This window comes from Coenobita brevimanus, chromosome 69 (assembly GCF_032717465.1).
Source record: "Coenobita brevimanus isolate Jiangsu-jjx chromosome 69, ASM3271746v2, whole genome shotgun sequence".
Taxonomy (NCBI): Eukaryota; Metazoa; Arthropoda; class Malacostraca; order Decapoda; family Coenobitidae; genus Coenobita; species Coenobita brevimanus.
The window spans coordinates 26204415-26224303 of record NC_137022.1 but is presented as its reverse complement, the minus strand read 5'-3'; the positions used below and the strand labels follow the sequence as shown (position 1 = coordinate 26224303).

General features: G+C 39.8%; 1 protein-coding gene across 1 annotated transcript in view; it reads right to left on the bottom strand.

Annotated features, from left to right (window-relative positions):
- LOC145406162 (uncharacterized) overlaps positions 1 to 19889 on the bottom strand; it is a 174766-nt gene that overhangs the window by 33631 nt on the left and 121246 nt on the right. Inside the window, exons 3-9 of the mRNA XM_080277359.1 lie at positions 16380 to 16449; positions 12636 to 12775; positions 11050 to 11179; positions 10661 to 10855; positions 8400 to 8575; positions 6808 to 6928; positions 4318 to 4508 (exon numbers count right to left, since the gene is read on the bottom strand). Coding sequence (XP_080133485.1) covers positions 4318 to 4508; positions 6808 to 6928; positions 8400 to 8575; positions 10661 to 10855; positions 11050 to 11179; positions 12636 to 12775; positions 16380 to 16449 — 1023 coding nt within the window. The remainder of the gene's footprint in view (positions 1 to 4317; positions 4509 to 6807; positions 6929 to 8399; positions 8576 to 10660; positions 10856 to 11049; positions 11180 to 12635; positions 12776 to 16379; positions 16450 to 19889) is intronic.

The following is a 19889-nucleotide window of genomic DNA, read 5'->3' as shown; positions in this document are numbered from 1 at the left end:
ATACTAGTTTTATTTTGCAAGTCTTGTGTCTGGTATATGTGTTTTTTTTTGCCTTATGATCCTCTTTCATGTCTGGAATTTATGTGTGCTTTTTTTTTGTAAATAAAATACTAAAGAAAAACAAGCTGTAATACACAAAATAAACTGCTACAGAAGAAGTGCTAGAAGGCTTCTAAGCTGACAAGAATCAAACTGTTATACTGTAGTCCTTTTACCTTAAATTGGCCGAGCTCTCTGTTCAATTGCAGCTACTTGTACATAGCTAAGTGACATAACAGAATGTTACGGCTATTCATCCTTTCCACAGTACTTCTTCATGACTAGCATCATGTTCTAGTGTTAATTTCTTATATAAGCAACAACTTTTAACCATCAACAACACATTCTTAATTACATGGATGAAACAATAATGTTAAGAACATAAAGGTTATACACAATATTTAAGCGAAGGACACAATGCATCCTTCACTATTTGACTGTTGAGGGTTTAATAAGGAAAGCTGATGGAAGTCAGAGTAATGTAACTATGGTAGGTATAATACAGCAGCTAAAGGGTTACTGACAAAGGCTATCCCATTTTCTAACTATAGGGATGGTTTACAACTGCTGATAATACCTTCTCACTACACTGTAATAAACAATCACTATACCAACTGAACACATAGTTATAATGCACATTGTACTTCATTATGGCATTACAGAAAAAAATGCAGAAGCAACAGTTCAATGCTGCTGATGTAAAGTGACTTATTTTTTAAAGAAAAATTCACAAAGAAATTTAAACAAAAACAGTTTTCCACACAAAAGGCTTTCATCATACAACAAAATTCAGTGCATCACTGTCTGACTATATACACTGTTATTTAGGCAGGATAAGATTACACCATGAAATTAACAGAATGTAAGATTTTTAATGAGATTTCTAAAATATGTGGTGGTTAATAACAACTACAGTACAGTACAACCTCACTATAACAGACTAATTGGGGCCCAAGCCAGTCCGAAAAAAGCAAAAGTCCGATAAAAGCGACATCTGAACTTCCTCCTGCTAACCCAGACTTTTTCTGATATATCAGACATCAGTCTGGATCGCACCAACGGTTTTTCACTGTGGCATCACCAACTGTTTTCACTACCATTGCAGTACTGTACCATATTACATATTCACTACAATAATCAAATGGTATAATATATATAATATTTTTGTACTGTTCACTGATAAGCATGTCTTTTATTTACCTTACTGTGGTGAACATAGCTGAAGTGGTCCATTAGTAGAGTCTGTACAGTAGAGATGACTGTATTGGAAAGGTAGGTGATGCACTTATTTAACTTATAGACACTTATACTAAACCAGTACTGTACTGTAATGTATTTTAAGGCACTCAATCAGAACTTAATTTGAAACTTAAACTATGATGTACAGTATTGTACTATAAACTTATAAGTAATGGTGCTCCATTGACATTAGCATTTAATATCAATGTAGACCACTTTTCTAATTCTTTGGCACTTAGAAAATTCTTTACTGTTACAACTTAATTTTAAACACTTTTCAAATATTGTACTGTGCACTTTATACACCTTATTATTTACGATCTTACACACTAAAGATGTTCACTTTGTCTGAATATTTCACTTATCACTCAATGCCCTCGAGCAGTATATACTGTATATCAGGAACTTCCAGTGAAATGATGTGCAAAGATGACGTCGAGGCAAGTGATGGCAAGGAGACATCACTCTCAGAGGTCAGAGAGTCCGGACCGCTTCTGGCTTTATCTGACTTTTCCCGATATACAAGAATTTAGTCCGGTCGGCTCCTCACGGCCGACAAAAGCGAATTTCAGCATACTGATGTCTGTTATACTGAGGTTTTACTGTACTTAATGGAGGAAATAAACAGCTTTAACACATACGGTACAGTACTACAAATTACATGCACTGACATCCCATTAACTCTGCTATTTACTAAGTCTTACAAGTTGGTATGGGTTTGGAACAAGGAGTCCTTTGATAATTCTAGGAGTGTAACTAAAAATTAACCTAACTCATTAAGCATTTCATGAAAACAGAAGACAATGATAAATGATGAGGGAAAGGTATACAGTAGGTGGCCCTTCATTATTTTTTTTTTTTTTAATTCTTTTTTGCTAGTCTACCAAAATGTACAGAAAAAAAAATCCTCATTAAACTTCCACTGCTACCTACAAATCTGATTTGTCAACTTCTTTAAATTAATAGCAATATCTGTCCAGTATTAAAAAATAAATAAATATATAAAGGGGGGAAGAGGGAGGGGGAGGCCGAGGATGAGATGGAGGGATGGAGTGGAGAGGTATATGAGAGAGGGGGGTGTGAGTTGGAAGCAGGGCAGTGAAATGGCGGGGGACAGGGCGACTTGGAGGCAATTTGTTTGTGGCCACCCCAAACGGGATTGAGGCGTCTGGCAATAGATAGATAGATAGAAAAATAAGGGATATTTTGAAACATATCCCTGACATATATCGAAGTCTCAACGTATTCACACTTCACATCATATTCAAACCTGGTTCCTACTCATCTTTCTAGACTATGATAATGCCAACCACAAAAGTTGGAGAAAGTGTTAATACAAGAACAACTTTGCATCATGTCACAAACTTTATAACAGCCCCAAATACTGCATTACACTACATTGAAACACAGATAACTTAATCTACACAACTTTTAGTTGATGCAATATGCATTTTCTCTCAACAAACACAACAGCTAAAGCTAAACATTTTCTTTTTAAACCACAACAGAAAAATAAGCAATTCTTCAATCCTTACAACATGCATTTTTCCTTTGACAATTCTGGCGCACACATATACAGTATATTTAATTTCATGGCAGAAGAAGGCACACAGCATTACTAAATCCTCTCGTATGATGACATCTTTTTTCTATTTCATTCTTGCTATTGTCACTTTTATTCAAACTTGGAGAGACCCATTCTAGTGAAGGGGCTACAAGGAATCTCTATTAACCTCCATCAATACAAGGACTTTGTTCTTTTCCTTTTTCTTTTCTTTTCTTCATACTATACACACATGCATACATACATCAGTTAATCCTGTGTTGCCCCATGTGCAGCGTAAGAGTCCGGGGCTAGGCAAGTTGGTTCTGACCTTTAACATGACAGTGACCAGACTAACTCATACCTGAGTGGCATTATGTAAGCAATAAATCCCAACCACTCCTTGGATATAAACCTAAACAGGCTCAATAATTTTTGGTTATTCCAAAATGGCTTTATGAAACTTTAGGGAGATTTCTCATTGTGAAGGACTTACACATGACAGCTTTAGTATGTCTTAATTATTTTATGTTGATGTCAGTTAGTTTGGGGGAGACTTTTCATGACTGAGAAGATTCATGGAAATTTTTTCTTTCACTGTACGAGATCTACCCTAACGTTTATGTAAAATCATCTGGGGATAGCAAGATTATCACAAAATGTAAGTCATCAGAGCAAAGAAGTTAAAACAGTATAGAGATGACTGATGAGGGAGAAGTTAGAGTTTGTGCTGTACAAGGAATCACTGCTTGGCCACTACCACCACCAAAGCCACCACACCACACCACACCACCTCTGCACTAACTGGATTACACCATAAGTCATCAGTGACAAGCCAAACCTTCACTCTACTGACCTACTCTGCAACTCAACTATCCCACCAATACCATACATTTACCATAAACCTGGTACTGTAATATTATACCAAATTAAATTACTGGGGGTGAATGTAAAGCAAACCCTGAGCTTTGTACACTTCACCTATAAGCCTTGTTCACTAATTCTAGACCAGTCACTACAGATTAAATCACACAACTTCTGTCAGATTATACAACCCATAACAATTTATTCAGTCCATGCCATTCTCCACCTTAATTCTTAACAACTCTTAAAATCCATGCAGCTCTTCTACTTACCCTAAACCCCTTCAACCAGAGAACATCTTTTATTGTAATTTTTGATACTGCCAGATGACTCTATTCTATCCAATGACCTGAGTCTGTTTAATGACTTTCTTTAGTGACATTAATCTGCCTATGAGAGATCAACTTGGACTGAAGTCATCAGGAACAAACTCCATTAATCACTTCAACCTATGTACATTTTAAAATTTCACTCTTGTTACAGATAAATTATTCTATTATGCTTCTGAAAGAATGTCTCTGGCTGATGGGTACAATAACAAAGACACTCCAATAAAAAGGGCACTGCCATTCAGCTATGAAGGCTTTTCCCCCAAAAAGACTCAAACACAGAGATGCCAATCCTGCACTCACATTCTCCTCAAGGGTGATGAGCTCCACGAAGTTGTCTGGGAAGACGCCCACTTTCCCATTCAGCTCCCCACGCCACCAGCCCCTGTCCTCAAGATCCTTGCACAGCACAGTGATGATGTCCCCCTCATGTAGCTCCAGCTCATCCTCATGCTCAGCCGAGTATGGGAACATCACACGTGCCACCTCACGAACTACAGGAAGATGAAAAAGGCTTTGATTAATATCCATCAACTGTACAACGGTCATGAAGGCTGACAATCAATTTTTTTTATGTCCTGCCCTTCCCTTAGAATACATGTCATGGTATTCAGTTTACACCTTGGTCCCCAATTACAGTATTCTGCTCAGTTAACAGGGAAAAGCAGTAAACAAACTGAGTCCACCAGTCTGACCAGTCCAAGAATCAAACTCAGATTTTAACAGCTGTAAGTTGGCTGTTTGCTGATGATACAGTATTGTTGAGTGAAGATGAATGGGAGTTGCAAGGTTTGGTGAATGAATATGGGACAGTGTGTAGGAGGAGGAAGCTGAAAGTTAATGTAAACAAAAGTAAAGTTATGGTGTTTGAGGGGAATGAAGTCACAGAGTGTGCAGTGAGGTTGGATGGTGAGGATATGGAGAATGTGAGTGCATTCAAGTACTTGGGTAGTGTGATGAGTAGGGATGGAACTTTGGGGGATGAAGTACGTGAAAGGGTACAGCAGGGAAGAAAGGTTGTTGGTACACTGAAAGCAGTGATGAGAAATAGGGAGGTGAGTATGGAAGTTAAGAAGTCACTGCATGATGGTATTGTAATCCCTACCCTGACGTATGGAAGCGAGGCGTGGACCTTGCAAGAGGGGAACAAGTCAAGAGTGAGAGCAGTGGAAATGAGTTTCTTGAAAGGAGCATGTGGAGTGACATGGAGGGACAGGTTGACGAATGAAGAAGTGAAGGAACGTTGTGGGGTAGATGTGGATGTGGTTGAAAAGATTAGGAGAAATACACTGAGGTGGTTTGGACATGTGGAGAGAATGGAGAATGAAAGACTGACTAAGAGGGTGTATGTAGGTGAGGTGGAGGGAGGGAGAGGGAGGGGTAGACTGAGGATGAGGTGGAGGGATGGAGTTGAGAGGTATATGAGGGAGGGGGGGGTGAGTTGGGGGGAGGGGAGTCAAATGGTGGGTGACAGAGTGACTTGGAGGCGTTTTGTCTGCGGCCACCCTTTGCGGGATTAGGGCGTCGGGCTATAGATAGATAGATAGAAGTTGGCTGTGTTAACCAATGCACTACTAGCTGACCCTAACAATGAAGTTAAGAGTACAGGTACTGTTATATCCTCTACCAATTAAACCCATGGCCATCAAGTATGGTGTACAGTAGGATGTCTTCATTTAAAGTTATTTTAACATGGGGTGCAAACTTTAACACCTATTTTTTCTACTTAAAATTGCTGAGAGTTCATTTAAAAGTTGCAGTAATGTCCAAAATGAGTGTTTCTTCTGCCTTTAAATCCATCAGGCATGAACTAACATGGTTGTTGTGTTATGTAAAATACCATTTAGCCTGCAAACACACATGACTTTAGGGTAAAGAATGACCTTGCCTACTAAAAAGCATTCCTACATCATAACACCAGTGAAGACGATGGTGTTAATTATTACATATCCAAACAACAGCTAATGTACAAGATATGAAGTTCTTTAAAATTCTGCAACATCCATTTCAGTATTATCAGTTTTGAATGGACCAGGATTTGGGGCCTAAACACTGGAGAATAATATGAGACTGACTGTTAACTACTTTTCAGTTAGTCTGAGTGAATTCAGATCCTTTTCAGATATGAAATCTGAAGGTTAAATTGTTTTATCCTCCAATCCATCCATCCATAGTGTAATCGTGTACTTCCTCATCAGGAATGCAGGGACCACGAGCAAGACTGTTATCTCAGTAAACAAAATTAAAATACATGGTTATAATTAATCTATTTCAGCAACTCATGGCACTGTGAAACAAGGCCTGCAACAATTAGCAACTAATCCAAAAATGAAAATCCATCTGGAAGAAATTTAGTCCTTAGATTATGAGATTGTGGAATACATTCTGAGGGGTTTGGGAGACTTCATAACACCTGTCCTTTAGAATTAACTCTGCTCATCAACAAATCAACATCTTACATGTTACTAATCCAAACCATGTCGATATTAATCATCATCATCATCGACATCTGCAACCTCCTTTCCCACCCTAGGGCAGGGTAAGGAGTAGCAATGGCCAGACAGCCCAAGCCTGCCCACTCCAATGGATCACACTTCCATTCACTCATCATTCAAGCTCCTGGAATCCTGGCTCTATCTGATATGCCAAAAACTTTCACCTCATTCTGTAGCTTCACATAAATGTACCTGTATAGCATACAAGATAATGTTAAGGTGTAATATGTCAAGTAAACTGTTAAGGAGGTGCTACAAAGCCTTCTACACCACCAGAATACTGGCTCATGTCACTTACCAGGTTTGGGTGGCAGCTGTGGTGGCGGTGGGTGTGTTGGGGCTCCTGTATTCGGGGTGGTCTGGGGAGCAGCCTGAGGTACCGCAGTGACCTGTGGTTGATGCTTGCCTCCAGCCTCACCCTGCACAACCAATCAGTCAGTCAGTTCAAATGATGCTATGTCTGCCTTCAGCCTCACCGTTTACAATCAATCAATTCAAATGACACCATGCTTCCTCTAAGTAATCCCCATACTGAGGTTGGTCATGGTACAGGTAATGTTTTCTATGGACTGAAAGCTAAACCAAGTGCCAAAAACACCTAATCACTTCCCAACAATTACCGGAAACTGTTGGGAGAAAGAAAGTTCTAAGATGTGTCACAAGATATATAACAATGCTTAGACTTACTATATTTACTTGTGGCTGAATTCCTGGCTAAGAGTAATGAGTTTGTGGCTAGTTACCATGTACTGTACATAGCCACATTGCACTATCATGGTAGTACCTCCCAGGGTCAATGTGCAGCATAAATAAGTTGCTTGTATGTGTAATCTAAATATGAACGATATCTCACTCCCGTGCACCATTCTGTACCTTTTTGTTGTATCCTCAATGAATGCATTTCATACTCACTATGATTTACAACTACAGATCAATTCAGCAGCCATTTCTTTGATCTCATGCAAACACTCAATGCATCAGTGATGATAACTATGTCTCTATAGCAGGTTGTAATAAAGATACTGTTGTCTATACAGTACAGTAATTGTTCATGTGTCCATGGTACTTAGTCAAACAACACAACACACTGAGAAGCACTGTAAAAGTCCTTAAGATGCTTAAATAATACAATTAATATAGATGGAGCACTGCAGTGTATTTCATGCTTCTGCCGCAAGGTCAAAACAGCCAGGTGACATATTTTAAGTGGCTCTGGAAATTCGAAACACCTCTTCCTTAGTGATATCTTCTGTTCTTTACATTTCAATATCCTCTTGTATGCTACTGATACAAACTGTCAACATTAAAAAGATATAAATAACATAAAGGAGGATGTTAATGTGTAATGTGCAAAATAAATCACTGAGAGACAGGTGCTATGAAACCTCCTGTGATGCCTAGAATTAGTCATGAGCACTATGGTTTCTCGTCATTTCAGAATTACTGACATCACTAAATGTGGGGTGCACTCTTTGATAATACTGTAATAGTATAAGTAGTTAGCTGTTATAATATATATAGCCACACCACAGCCTTTAAAACTGATAATACTAGAAGCAATGTTCAGTACATCAGGCTGTTGCTCTTGATGATGCTGTGACCAATGCCCCATCTGGAAGTGATCCCAGGGGATTTCAAGAAACCAGCAACTTCAACCAAGTGCTCCCAGAGATCTACTGGCATACTAAACAGGTATTCTATTTAAAAGGCTGGGATAACCTTTTTTGTTGACTATGCTTTTATATACCACACACACACACACACACAAACACACACACACACACACACACACACACACACACACACACATACACACACACACACATACACACACACATACACACACACAAAAAAGTAGTAAGACCAACAAAATCTGTAATATAAACGTACCTTCGTCTTGTCATCAGGAACAGTGGCAGGGATCCTGTCCTTCTCCAGGGAGTTGATCCGATCCCGATCAGCGGCGTTGAGACGCGTCTTGTCTGTTTTGTTAGTCACCTTCTCTGCTTTGGGCTCCAGTGCTGGCGGTAACTTATGGGGCAGGTCCCGGAAGTTTTTCACTTGACCTAATCATGCAAAAGTAACATAAGACAAAAATATATCAACTTAATACACACTACATGTGCATTATCATGGGTTTAGTCAAAGACAAGTACACCCTTATTTGGCAGTACAGATGTAACGGAATGGCTCTACTGCCCACTGACACAAAAATCCCTTAACTCTCTCCATATCCTGCAAAAGGAGGAAAGTGAACTGCAGGAGAAGGTACCTTCAGCCCACAGTCAACCAGATTTATATCCATACATTCACATGGTACTTTTTTCTATCTATCTATCTATCTATAGCCCAACGCCCTAATCCTGCAAAGAGTGGCCGCAGACACAACGCCTCCAAGTCGCTCTGTCACCCACCATTTGACTACCTTCCCCCCAACTCACTCCCCCCTCCCTCATATACCTCTCAACTCCATCCCTCCACCTCATCCTCGGTCTTCCCCTCCCTCTCCCTCCCTCCACCTCACCTACATACACCCTCTTAGTCAGTCTTTCATTCTCCATTCTCCCCACATGTCCAAACCACCTCAGTGTATTTCTCTAAATCTTCTCAACCACATCCACATCCACCCCACAACGTTCTTTCACTTCTTCATTTGTCAACCTGTCCCTCCATGTCACTCCACATGCTCCTCTCAAGTAGCTCATTTTTGTCATTTTTGGTAATCATCATCCTAACCTTTTTTTCTTCCACCTAGAGATACTGTAATTCTAATTTTATTTAGTTGGCTGAGGCTCCTTATAAAATAAAGGGGGAGGAATTAATCTCCCATTAACTCCTACATGTGGTAGGTGGTGGCGACCAACATCCACTCACTTGATGTAGTGCTGCCTACTTCCTTAGCTTTTATCATTCTTTTTCTGTGCCTGCCCTCCTCTCTTCCTATTTCTCCTATCTTTCCTGTCACTTCTTATTCCTTTTCTTTCCTTTACAGGTGGCTTTACATTGAGTGACAAGCCAAATGGTTTCCTGTAAGCCAAGAAACCATTTACAACGCTGGGTGGTAACCATATAACCAAACCATACGTGCTCCCTACGTGTCAACAAGTGGGTTGGTGGAGGGTTGGTGCCCCTCCCTGTAAAACAACTAACTCAGTGTCAAATGGCCACCCTTTACGGGATTATGGTGTCTGGCAATAGATAGATAAAACTCCTACATATATGTATTTGTTTATCTATTAAAAGGATTTACTGTTAAAAATGCATGTTCTGTTGTCTGCTAACTGTCCTACCTACTGTACATTCCAAACATGTTAACTCTTGATGAGCTGCAGACCTCATTTGAGGTACAACGAAGGTGTGCATGGGCCACACTGCAAGCCTTATATGAGGTACAGTTTATACTATCTATCTATCTATTGCCAGACGCCATAATCCCGTACGGGGTTACTGCTTATAAAAAATGACTCAATGGAAGTAAACTACCTTACAAATAACCAGCCCAGCAGGGGTTAAGGAAACAGATGCAGTATGAGGTTGCAATAGGAAAGGATTTACAGGGAGTGCTGAAGCCAAACAAAAGATTCTATAAACCATGAAATGAAGGGCAGTACAGGTACAGGGGCTTCATCTAACACCTTCACTAATACCTGATGCCAAATATGTAAAAATTGTTTGAGAACAATAACACCAAAGACAGAAACAGAAATAACATTGTTGTAACATACGTTTTTCAGTAAATCTGATCATAAATGTCACTAAGTCTTAATAAATACTGTAGTCTATACAGTACAGTATTTTATTTATGTCACTGACAAAATAATTCAATAAATGCTTCTATTAAAAAAAAAAAAAAAAAAAAAAAAAAATCGCATTTCCAGAAGTTTGTACTCAAAAGTCTGTAAGTAAAGGAGCAACTGTGCCAGAGAATACTATAATAGGAAACTTCAGGTTAAAATGTAATGGCTGACAGGTGAAAGCAAATGACCTTTCTTCTTTTTTCATGGGGTAGAATGCAGAGAACACTCAAATTAAGAGGATGAAATGACAAAGAAATGGCAGCAACTGACTTCTTTTGAGTCTGCCTGTGTACGGATTGAAATGCAAAGAAAATTCAAGTTATGGGGATGAACTGAAAAGAGGCAGCAACTGACCATTCTCCCTCGGTGCATCTTTGTGTATGGGGTGGAATGCTGAGGCAGTGGAGCCGAGGATCTTGGCTGACCCATTGGTGGTGGCAGTGGAGGGAAGCTGGGGCTGAGGCGGGTCTGGATCCCTCCGGACTTCCTTCTTCAGGTCTGTCAGCTTTACCCCATACCCCAAACCCTGGATTGGCTTTGGTTTGATCTCTGTGCAGAGTATCGGGAGCAGCTTAGTCTCAAATGAATTATTCTGTATTACCAAATTATAAGTATGTGTATCATTATCATCATAAACATAATCCTTGCCATCATCATCATTATCAGCAGCAGCAGCAGCAACAGCAACATTCTGACCCTATTTCCCACTAACATCTGGGACAAAAAAGTAGGACTAAACTCACCTTTGCTCTGTCCATTAATATTGAGCTGGTTGTTGATGTTGTTAATGTTCTCAACGCTGGGCTCTGATTGCTTCCCTGGCGGAATGTCATCGCCCAACTCCTCGACAAAATTGGACGGGAACATCCCAACCTATAAAAAAAAAAAAAAAGTACAGTATGCCAACAGAAAATCCTACAAAAAACATGGGCACCAACAAAACAAATTAAAGTTATACCAGTACCAAGAGAGTAGTCCCTAGGGGAAAGAAAAAAATTGGCACCCAAATAACTACAGTATTCTATTTTTAAAGGAAAATTGTAAGGTACTGTAATGTGCAAACAAGAAATGGACACTGAGAAGAAGCTCTATGAAAATTACAGTCACATCTACAGTGGTTATCAATCCCTTCTTACCCTCTGTGAGGTATATAAAAGTAACCACATCACAAATATACCACACTTCTCTACATACATTATGAAAATATTAATGTCCTCTACCATACAGCTGAGGAATGTATTTGAAGTGGCATTGGAGATTTCAAAACATCTCTTTCTAGGCAATTTATTCTGTACATTAAATCTCATTATCCACTTGTATAATGTCAAAACTGTCAAAATTATAACAATATAAATAACACAGAAGTGAATGTCAAGGTGTAATATGCAAGATAAACTGCTGAGGAAAAAGTGCTAGGAAGCCTCTTATGCCACCTACAATATGGGCTTGAAACATGTCTAAAGCCTGTGGGGACCGTTGCAAGAGATGTACCAACCAGCCCTTTATTATCTCTTGCAATGTGTAGGGAAGTAATTACAGCATAAACATTTCACTGTACTTCTCTAATAAATCTAAACAAAAGCATCGTGCAACATAAACTTGAGGACAAAAGCTCATCTAACACTTCACCTCTTCTACTTATTACAATACCCTGTTGGCTAACATTCTTAATTTCTGAGAGGCTTGATATGTTTCTCTGCCCACAGATGATTCTCTCTGATATAATACAGCAAGAAAGAAAGTAATCAGTATGCTCTAAGTCTACAGCAAAGGTAAAGAAGACAAGTTGGAACAATAGGAAAACCGTATCTTACTATACAGATAAAATGAACTAATAGCCATGGGGACTCACACTGGGAAAAGTACAACTGACCTGGCCATCAAGTACATCAGTTCTTCTCAACCTCTTGAAGGATCACAATAGGTGGTCAGACACTAATGACGGGTGTCCCCATATTCAAGTGCTTATAACAGAAGGGAATATACATATAACAGTGGACAGGACTTGAACTAGGGATAGCACAAAATGACCTGGCCATCTAATACACCTTTCTACCAGCCTTCCTCAGCCTCTTGAAGGATGTTAATAGTCTAGCTATGAACTAAAAAGAGGCTAAATGAGAAAGAGAATAAGAGCATAAGGGATTCAAACTACTATGGAGAACGCCCATCTGGCCATCTAGTATGCCATTCCACCACCCCTCCTCAACCTCTTGTAGGATAATGATGAACTGACCTTAGCTTAAAAGGATAGCACTGTATTCAAGTGATCAAAGTTGAAAGGAGAGTAAAAATAGACAGGACTCACACTAGGGAGTGCACAACTGACCTGGCCATCTAGTACGCCCTTCCACCAGCCCTCCTCAACCTCTTGCAGGATGGTAATGGTCTGTCCCACACATAACGCAAGCTCGTCGTCGTGTTGTGGGGCGTAACTGAACACTACCCTGCACCGTCGGCCCCCCATGTCTGATAACACAAACACAAATATCTCTGCAACACTGGCTACACTCTCAAGAATCACAACCTATACAAAGTGTGGAGTAGTTACTCTTTTAAATTTGTTTTACTTAAACTTGTTGCTTTAATAAGTTGCTGATAAATTAACACCTACTCTTCCCATTAAATCACCATGATTCACTATTATTATTATTATTTTTTAAAGTCTATTAATATGAAAGTAAAAAATCTCTTCCTTAAGCCTTTCACTGCTATGGACAGTACTTGGATATATTATTCATACAAACCTTTATCCAGCTACTATTTTTAGGTACAGTACTACTGTATATACTTTACTGAGGCTAGTACCAGATGATTTTCTTCATCTTAAAATTACAGTATTCCCATCTATGAGAGGGTTAAGAACAAAAATTATCTGAACTCACCAAGATGGGATTATGGTGTCTGGCAATAAACAGATAGATAGATACACCAAGAAAAAACTGAAAACACTATGGCTGGTCTGTTATCACTAAAAAGGATCCATAGTACCTCTCCAAGTGTATTCAGATTGGAGGATAAGTTTGATCAGTAACCGAGAAAACTTATTCCAACCTCATAACTAAGACTCAATGAATGTCATGCAACCACGACTTAGAATTCAAGTTGTAAGAGTAGGCCAGCTCAGTCAGAAGAAAACCAACAAGCATTAGTTATGTTTACACTCCATTTACAGGAAGGGATGCAGCAACAGGATGGAAGGAGGGGAATGGGGTGTGATAAGAAAATTAAAATAGGAGAGAGTGGATATGAAGGAGAAAAAGGCACAACAAAAAAATGGAAGATAGTAGTGGGGAGAGGGCAGAAAGAGACAGTAGGTGGGGGAATGAGAGAGAGAGAGAGAGAGAGAGAGAGAGAGGAGGAGGAGGAGGTGAGAGAGAGAGAGAGAGAGAGAGAGAGAGAGAGAGAGAGAGAGAGGAGGAGGAGGAGGAGGAGGAGGAGGAGGAGGAGGAGGAGGAGGAGGAGGAGGAGGAGAGAGAGAGAGAGAGAGAGAGAGAGAGAGAGAGCAAAGGATTCAGATAAAAGAGGAAAGGGAGTGTGATAATGGCAACAGGTAAAAAGAGGGAGAGAGGGTGGGAAGGCAGGAATATTTAAGCCTGGAGAAGAGAAGCACCAGGGAAAACATGACGGAAAAGAGACATGGAGGAATAAAGGGAAGGGAAAGAAGGGTGTAGGAGGAAGGATGTGGACAGAAAGTGGAATGATAGGAGTCAGAACAGTAGTAAAAGGGAGAGAAATAAATTGGGGAAGCAAAAAAGAAATGGAACTGGGGAGGGTAGCAAGTGTAAGAGAATATGAAAAGGCAGAAAGGGGGGGGGGGGAAGGAGGATACAGTGAGAGAGAGGAAGTGAGGACAGACAAAAGAAGGATACGGTACAAGAGGGAGAGAGTAGAGGGAGATGAAAGGAGGGAGGATAAAGCAACATAAGGAAGAGGAAGGATGGCAGGAGGGGAAGGAGGAGGAAAAGAGATGGATGGCACAAAAGGGAAGAAAGGGAATGATGGCAGCCTCATGGAGTGGTGTGGGGAATGAAGCATTCGAGCACTGTGTGGCTGATGCAGAAATTAAGACATAGTAAACTTTAAAACGTTACTCTTTGCCAAAAACTGCTTCACAGAACCAACTTTGTCTAATGAGCCAAAGCATTTTTTGCCCTGGGGCAAAAAGCTTTCTCTAATGAAAGCTGGTTCATCATACAGAAGTAATGCAACAAAATTCAGTCTTTTGTTCTACATATAATAATACCCAAGTACTCTACTGTGCCAAAATCTGACCAATATGACAGGGGAAAAAAAAAAAAAAAAACTTATGAGTTCAACCTGTCATGTTTTACATCTTTATATGGTTGTGGCATACTTATGAATTTCATTCAGGTATTATGTCAGATAAATTACATCTCCCAAGGGTAGCTTCAGAATATGAATGATTAATGCATGCAATACTTCAATAATAGTTTTATAACACAGTTCTGTTTTTAATTCAGCCAGTCAAATATTTTAAATCAGCTGAATAGTTTTGAAGTATCCTGCTAGCAATGATGCACAAGTGGTAAACAAACAATGGTGATTTCCCAATTTGAGTGGAATGAGAAACTATTACCCCCACCCACTTTTCTTTTTCATTTACAATTTCTTACAGTTGAACATCATCTGCTGTTAGCCTGAATAAGTGAAATGGTTGAGGATTATTAACTTTTGACTACTACAATTTCTCACAGATGAGCAAAACTATTTGGTGTCAGTACCATAAAAATAAAATTCTTCAGTGCATCCAAAGCAGCAAAAGAGTTAAAAGTATTTGATTCCTGCACCCTGGGAGTGTCCTGTCTGCATAAAATCATCCAGCATCGTCAAGCATAAAACAGGACCATTCCCATGCCAACAGGGTTAAGTAACACAATCCACTGACAATGACACCAACCTCTGAAGCTTCAAGTTTCCTCGTTGTGTCAATCACAATAAGTTAATCATGGATAATTATGAGTGACATACTGATGAAGGTGTATGCTGTGCCAGCCTTTATAAATTCTTATGTTCTCTCAAACTCTTCACATAATCTTAACATAAGATAGGTAAAGTTTTAATCGCTGAAAAGGTGGAGTCACTGACAATAACCTTGGTAAAAGCTTTTACCAACTCGGAATAACAATGTTGAAACTTAACCCCATCAATCTTATGGTGTATTTTTGTAGTTTAGGCCTATTTTTACTACCACCAGATAATTTGTTTATATTAGGAGAGCCTCAACTGGTGAAAGGATTGAAGAAATGTTCTATTTAATCATATATATACATTTATATATATATACAGTATATATATATATATATATATATATATATATATATATATATATATATATATATATCTCTCCAACCAATATTAAATAAAATCTGGAGGCTGCAAGAATTAACTAGAAAAAAAAAATCATGATCAAACTTAAGGTTACAGATTCTTTCATTACAAGAATAACACATGCTACTGTACTGTGCCTGGTGCATGATAAGAGATTTCTTGTTATTCAAAAGTTAAATGTATGGTTTTAGTGTACTGTATTTTATCTGTATTTTTTAGCTGTATCACAGGTTTTCTACTGTGCTTTATTTACATTTTTGCATGGTACTTATGGTTTTGACTTCATATCTATGGCTTTCATTTGTTTCTGTGTCATTAATACAGTATCCAGATTCTACACTATATGCACATCTGTACTTGATATTAATTTCTACCTTATATATATATACTGTACTAATGAATCCACTTTTCTCTTTTATGCCAATTTTCAAGTTCTGTACCAGATACATTACCTACACAGTATCCAGTACTATACTTAAGCTGTGTGTGGGGGGGAAAAATACAGTATAGCATGTGTTCTTGAATAAATGAAATACAAAAATTCAATCTCACATTGAAAAATGAATGAGAGAATATTGTAAAACTAGAAAGAAAATTGTGCAAAGTCCAAAATAAAACTGTGTACAGTCATGAAAGCAGGCACTATAAAATGAAGCAGTGTGTAAGAAAAACCAGTGTTATGAACTGTGCAAGACAAACAGCCTGTGATGGGGTAACCTACCTCTCTTTTGGACTGGAGGTGCCGTCACGTTATTCTCGGGGGAACCATTCTTCGGCTCCTTATTCAGCACCTGAAAAATGTAAACAAACCATATTACTAATGTATCACTAGTTTTTTGTCCACATATTACTACCAACACACATCACAACATAACTTGCGGATAAAACATAACCTGTCAGGAAAATATAACTCTCAAGGGAAATATTCTTTGGGTCCATATTCTGCTCCTGAAACAAGATATTAAGTCACATTACCAACACATCACAAGTTCCTTACACATACAGTACTACCAAGACACAGCACACTGTAACTTGAAAACATAACACAACAAACTGTCAGGAAAAAAACATGTAAATCTCTGCAAAACATGTAACACTCTAGGGAACTGTCCTTGGGCCTCTTACTCAGCATAACCACCTCACGGCCAGCAGATAACAAGCCAAACAAACACTCAACACAACTGAAAATAATGCATCAAGATGGACTGATAGAAAACTGGACACAACCAGACACAGATACATATACAGACACATAGACACATACAGACATAGACAGATATACTGTACTGTACTCCCAGTCAGATACACAAGACATGAATGAAGACAAAAACAGAGATGAGTTAGCTATGGAATCTAGGTGAGAGTAGTGGTATATATATAACAACTAGGTCATGGACAGATGGTGGTATGGTGAGGTAAGTGAACTGGCACTGTACTGAACGAGACAAAAGTTCACATAATATTTCACCTCTCCTACTACCCACTTTTCTCTAATGGCAAATACTCCTTAGCTAAGTGAGGGTTGGCTTGCTTCTCTAACCACTGATGATTCTCTTTATTATGATACATCAGGGTGAAAGTGGTGGACATGTTGTAAGGGTGAAATAAACAAAAATGAATAGTAGGCAACCTTTTATCCCTAAATGTACAAAGTCAGGCTTCCACAGTTATGTAAAATGTTCTAAATACCTGTCTGTTCGGCATATTTTAATCCATTTGACGCTAGGACCACACGTTTCTTTATTTTATACACAATTTTTAAAACTTAGTCGAGCATTCCTAGTAATGGAGGGGTTAATGATGGCTATATCTAAAACATTCCTATTCCTGTATGTGTGTGTGTGTGTGTGTGTGTGTGTGTGTGTGTGTGTGTGTGTGTGTGTGTGTGTGTGTGTGTGTGTGTGTGTGTAAGAAAGAGAGAGAGAGAGAGATTACGGTATATATTTATGGCAGTATTTGTTTCATATTACTGTGCTAAACTTCCCCCTCCTCCCCAATCTATCACCTCCCCCACCCACGAAGTGTTGAGAAATATGAGTCAGGGGGCATCAGGTGTCCATCATCCTCTCCCTCACACCTGTCCCACACCCCAGTGCTCCTCTCCCCCACTCTCTCATACCTGCCCCAACACCCCTCACCTATTTCTCCCCACCTCAGCTTATTTCCAGCTCGCCTCACCTAACCACCACCCTTCTTACATCCCTCTCTCCATCCAAATTCACATCTTCCTCCCTCACCATCTCACACATTCCTCCATCACACTTCACTCCTGTCCCCCCCAATTCCCTCGTCTCCCCTCCCCTCCGAATACACAAATAAATATACAAATATCACCCAGTTTCTTTTTCCCACACAATATAGGGTCTTGAATTTAAAGAAAATAAAAAGAAGAAAAGAAAGTGAGAGATCATCTGCATGCCCAATTAAGTGGACCACAAACGTATTCACTCACCATTCAAATAAATAAATAAGTAACTTCACCCTGACTCCAACCTCCCCTTCTCCCCACTTCTACCACCCCTTCGTCACACAATCTCACGTCCCCTCACACTTACTGTCACTCTGGTCTCCCCCTCCCTCATCCCTCACATTCTCCCCTTATAATCCTCTCCACCCCGATACTCTCCCCTCACCTTCCTCTCCACACCCGTCCCCCCTTCTCTCTCCACCCTACATGTATAATCATCATCATCATTATTATCATCATCATCATCATCACCAAGATCTCAGTTTGTTATACACACCTCTGTTCACACAATTAACACCTGTCCTTGAACACATCACTCTCTCACACCCCAACCACACCCACACCCACCCACCTACCCACACCCACAACCCACACCCACACCCACACACACAACCTGGTCTGATATATCTAAGTGTTCCTTTAGCGAAGATAATAACGTGTAACTGTTCCTTACGTCATAACCTACTGACCACAATGAGCTCAGGATGTCAACAATAGCAGCCCCCCCCCCCCAGCCTCCCTCTCTCTCTCTCTCTCTCTCTCTCTCTCTCTCTCTCTCTCTCTCTCATATGCCCCTTCCATTCCTATGATATATTTTTTTTATATTCCTATTTCTTACTAAAACTCTTTCTTTAAATGTCCTTTCGTTAAACTTGTACATTCTCTCTCTCTCTCTCTCTCTCTCTCTCCATTTACTTCCGTCTCTGAACCCACTTTGCGATATTTCCCATGAGATGAATAAATGCCATCCTAATCCTCTCTCTCTCTCTCTCTCTCTCTCTCTCTCCTTCCTTTTTTCCTTACCTACCTATCTACCTTCCTGAATACCTACCTACCTGCCTACCTACCTTCCTGAATTCCTACCTACATACCTACTTACCAGTCTATTTTTCCTTTCCATCTCTACCTAATTGTTTCTTCTCTCCTTTCTACCTATACCTACTTACATACCTACAGCCTATCTACCTAGTTTCTTCCCCTTCTATCTACTTACAAGCTTATCTACCCACCTACTTTCCAAGCTCTTCTCAATGTCTCCTTCCCCCCTCTACCTACTTACCTACCAACGCCTCCCTATTTCTTTTTTGAACTACTTACAAATCAACCAACCAACACCTACCTACCTTCCTTACCTATCTACCTATCTTCCTTCCTTCCTTCCCTACTATATTACTTACCTACCTACCTACCTATTCCTTCCTTCCGTCCCTACTATCTTACCTACCTACCTATCTTCCTTCCTTCCTTACTTATTTACTTTACCTACCTACTTACCTACGTACCTATCCTCCTTCCTTCACTACTAAATTATTTACCCACCTACCTACCTATTTTCATTCATTCCTTCTTTCCTTACTCACCTACCTACCTACCTACTAACCTACCTACCTACTTACCTACCTACCTACCTATCTACCTACCAACCTACCTACCTACCTACCTACTTACATACATACTTACCTACCTACCTACCTACCTACTTACCAACCTACCTACCTACTTAGCACCTGTCCTGGCAAAGCAATATTCGTCGCCCAGTGAAGCTAATGTCAGATTTAATAGGCCTCATCCGGGAGAAGGGTCAACGGGGAGAGGGAGGGAGGGAAGTGGAGGGAAAGGTGGGAGAGGGAGGGAAAGAAAGGGAGGGAAGTGGAGGGAAAGGTGGGAGAGGGAGGGAGGGAAGTGGAGGGAAAGGTGGAAGAGGGAGGGAAAGAAAGGGAGGGAAGTGGAGGGAAAGGTGGGAGAGGGAGGGAGGGAAGTGGA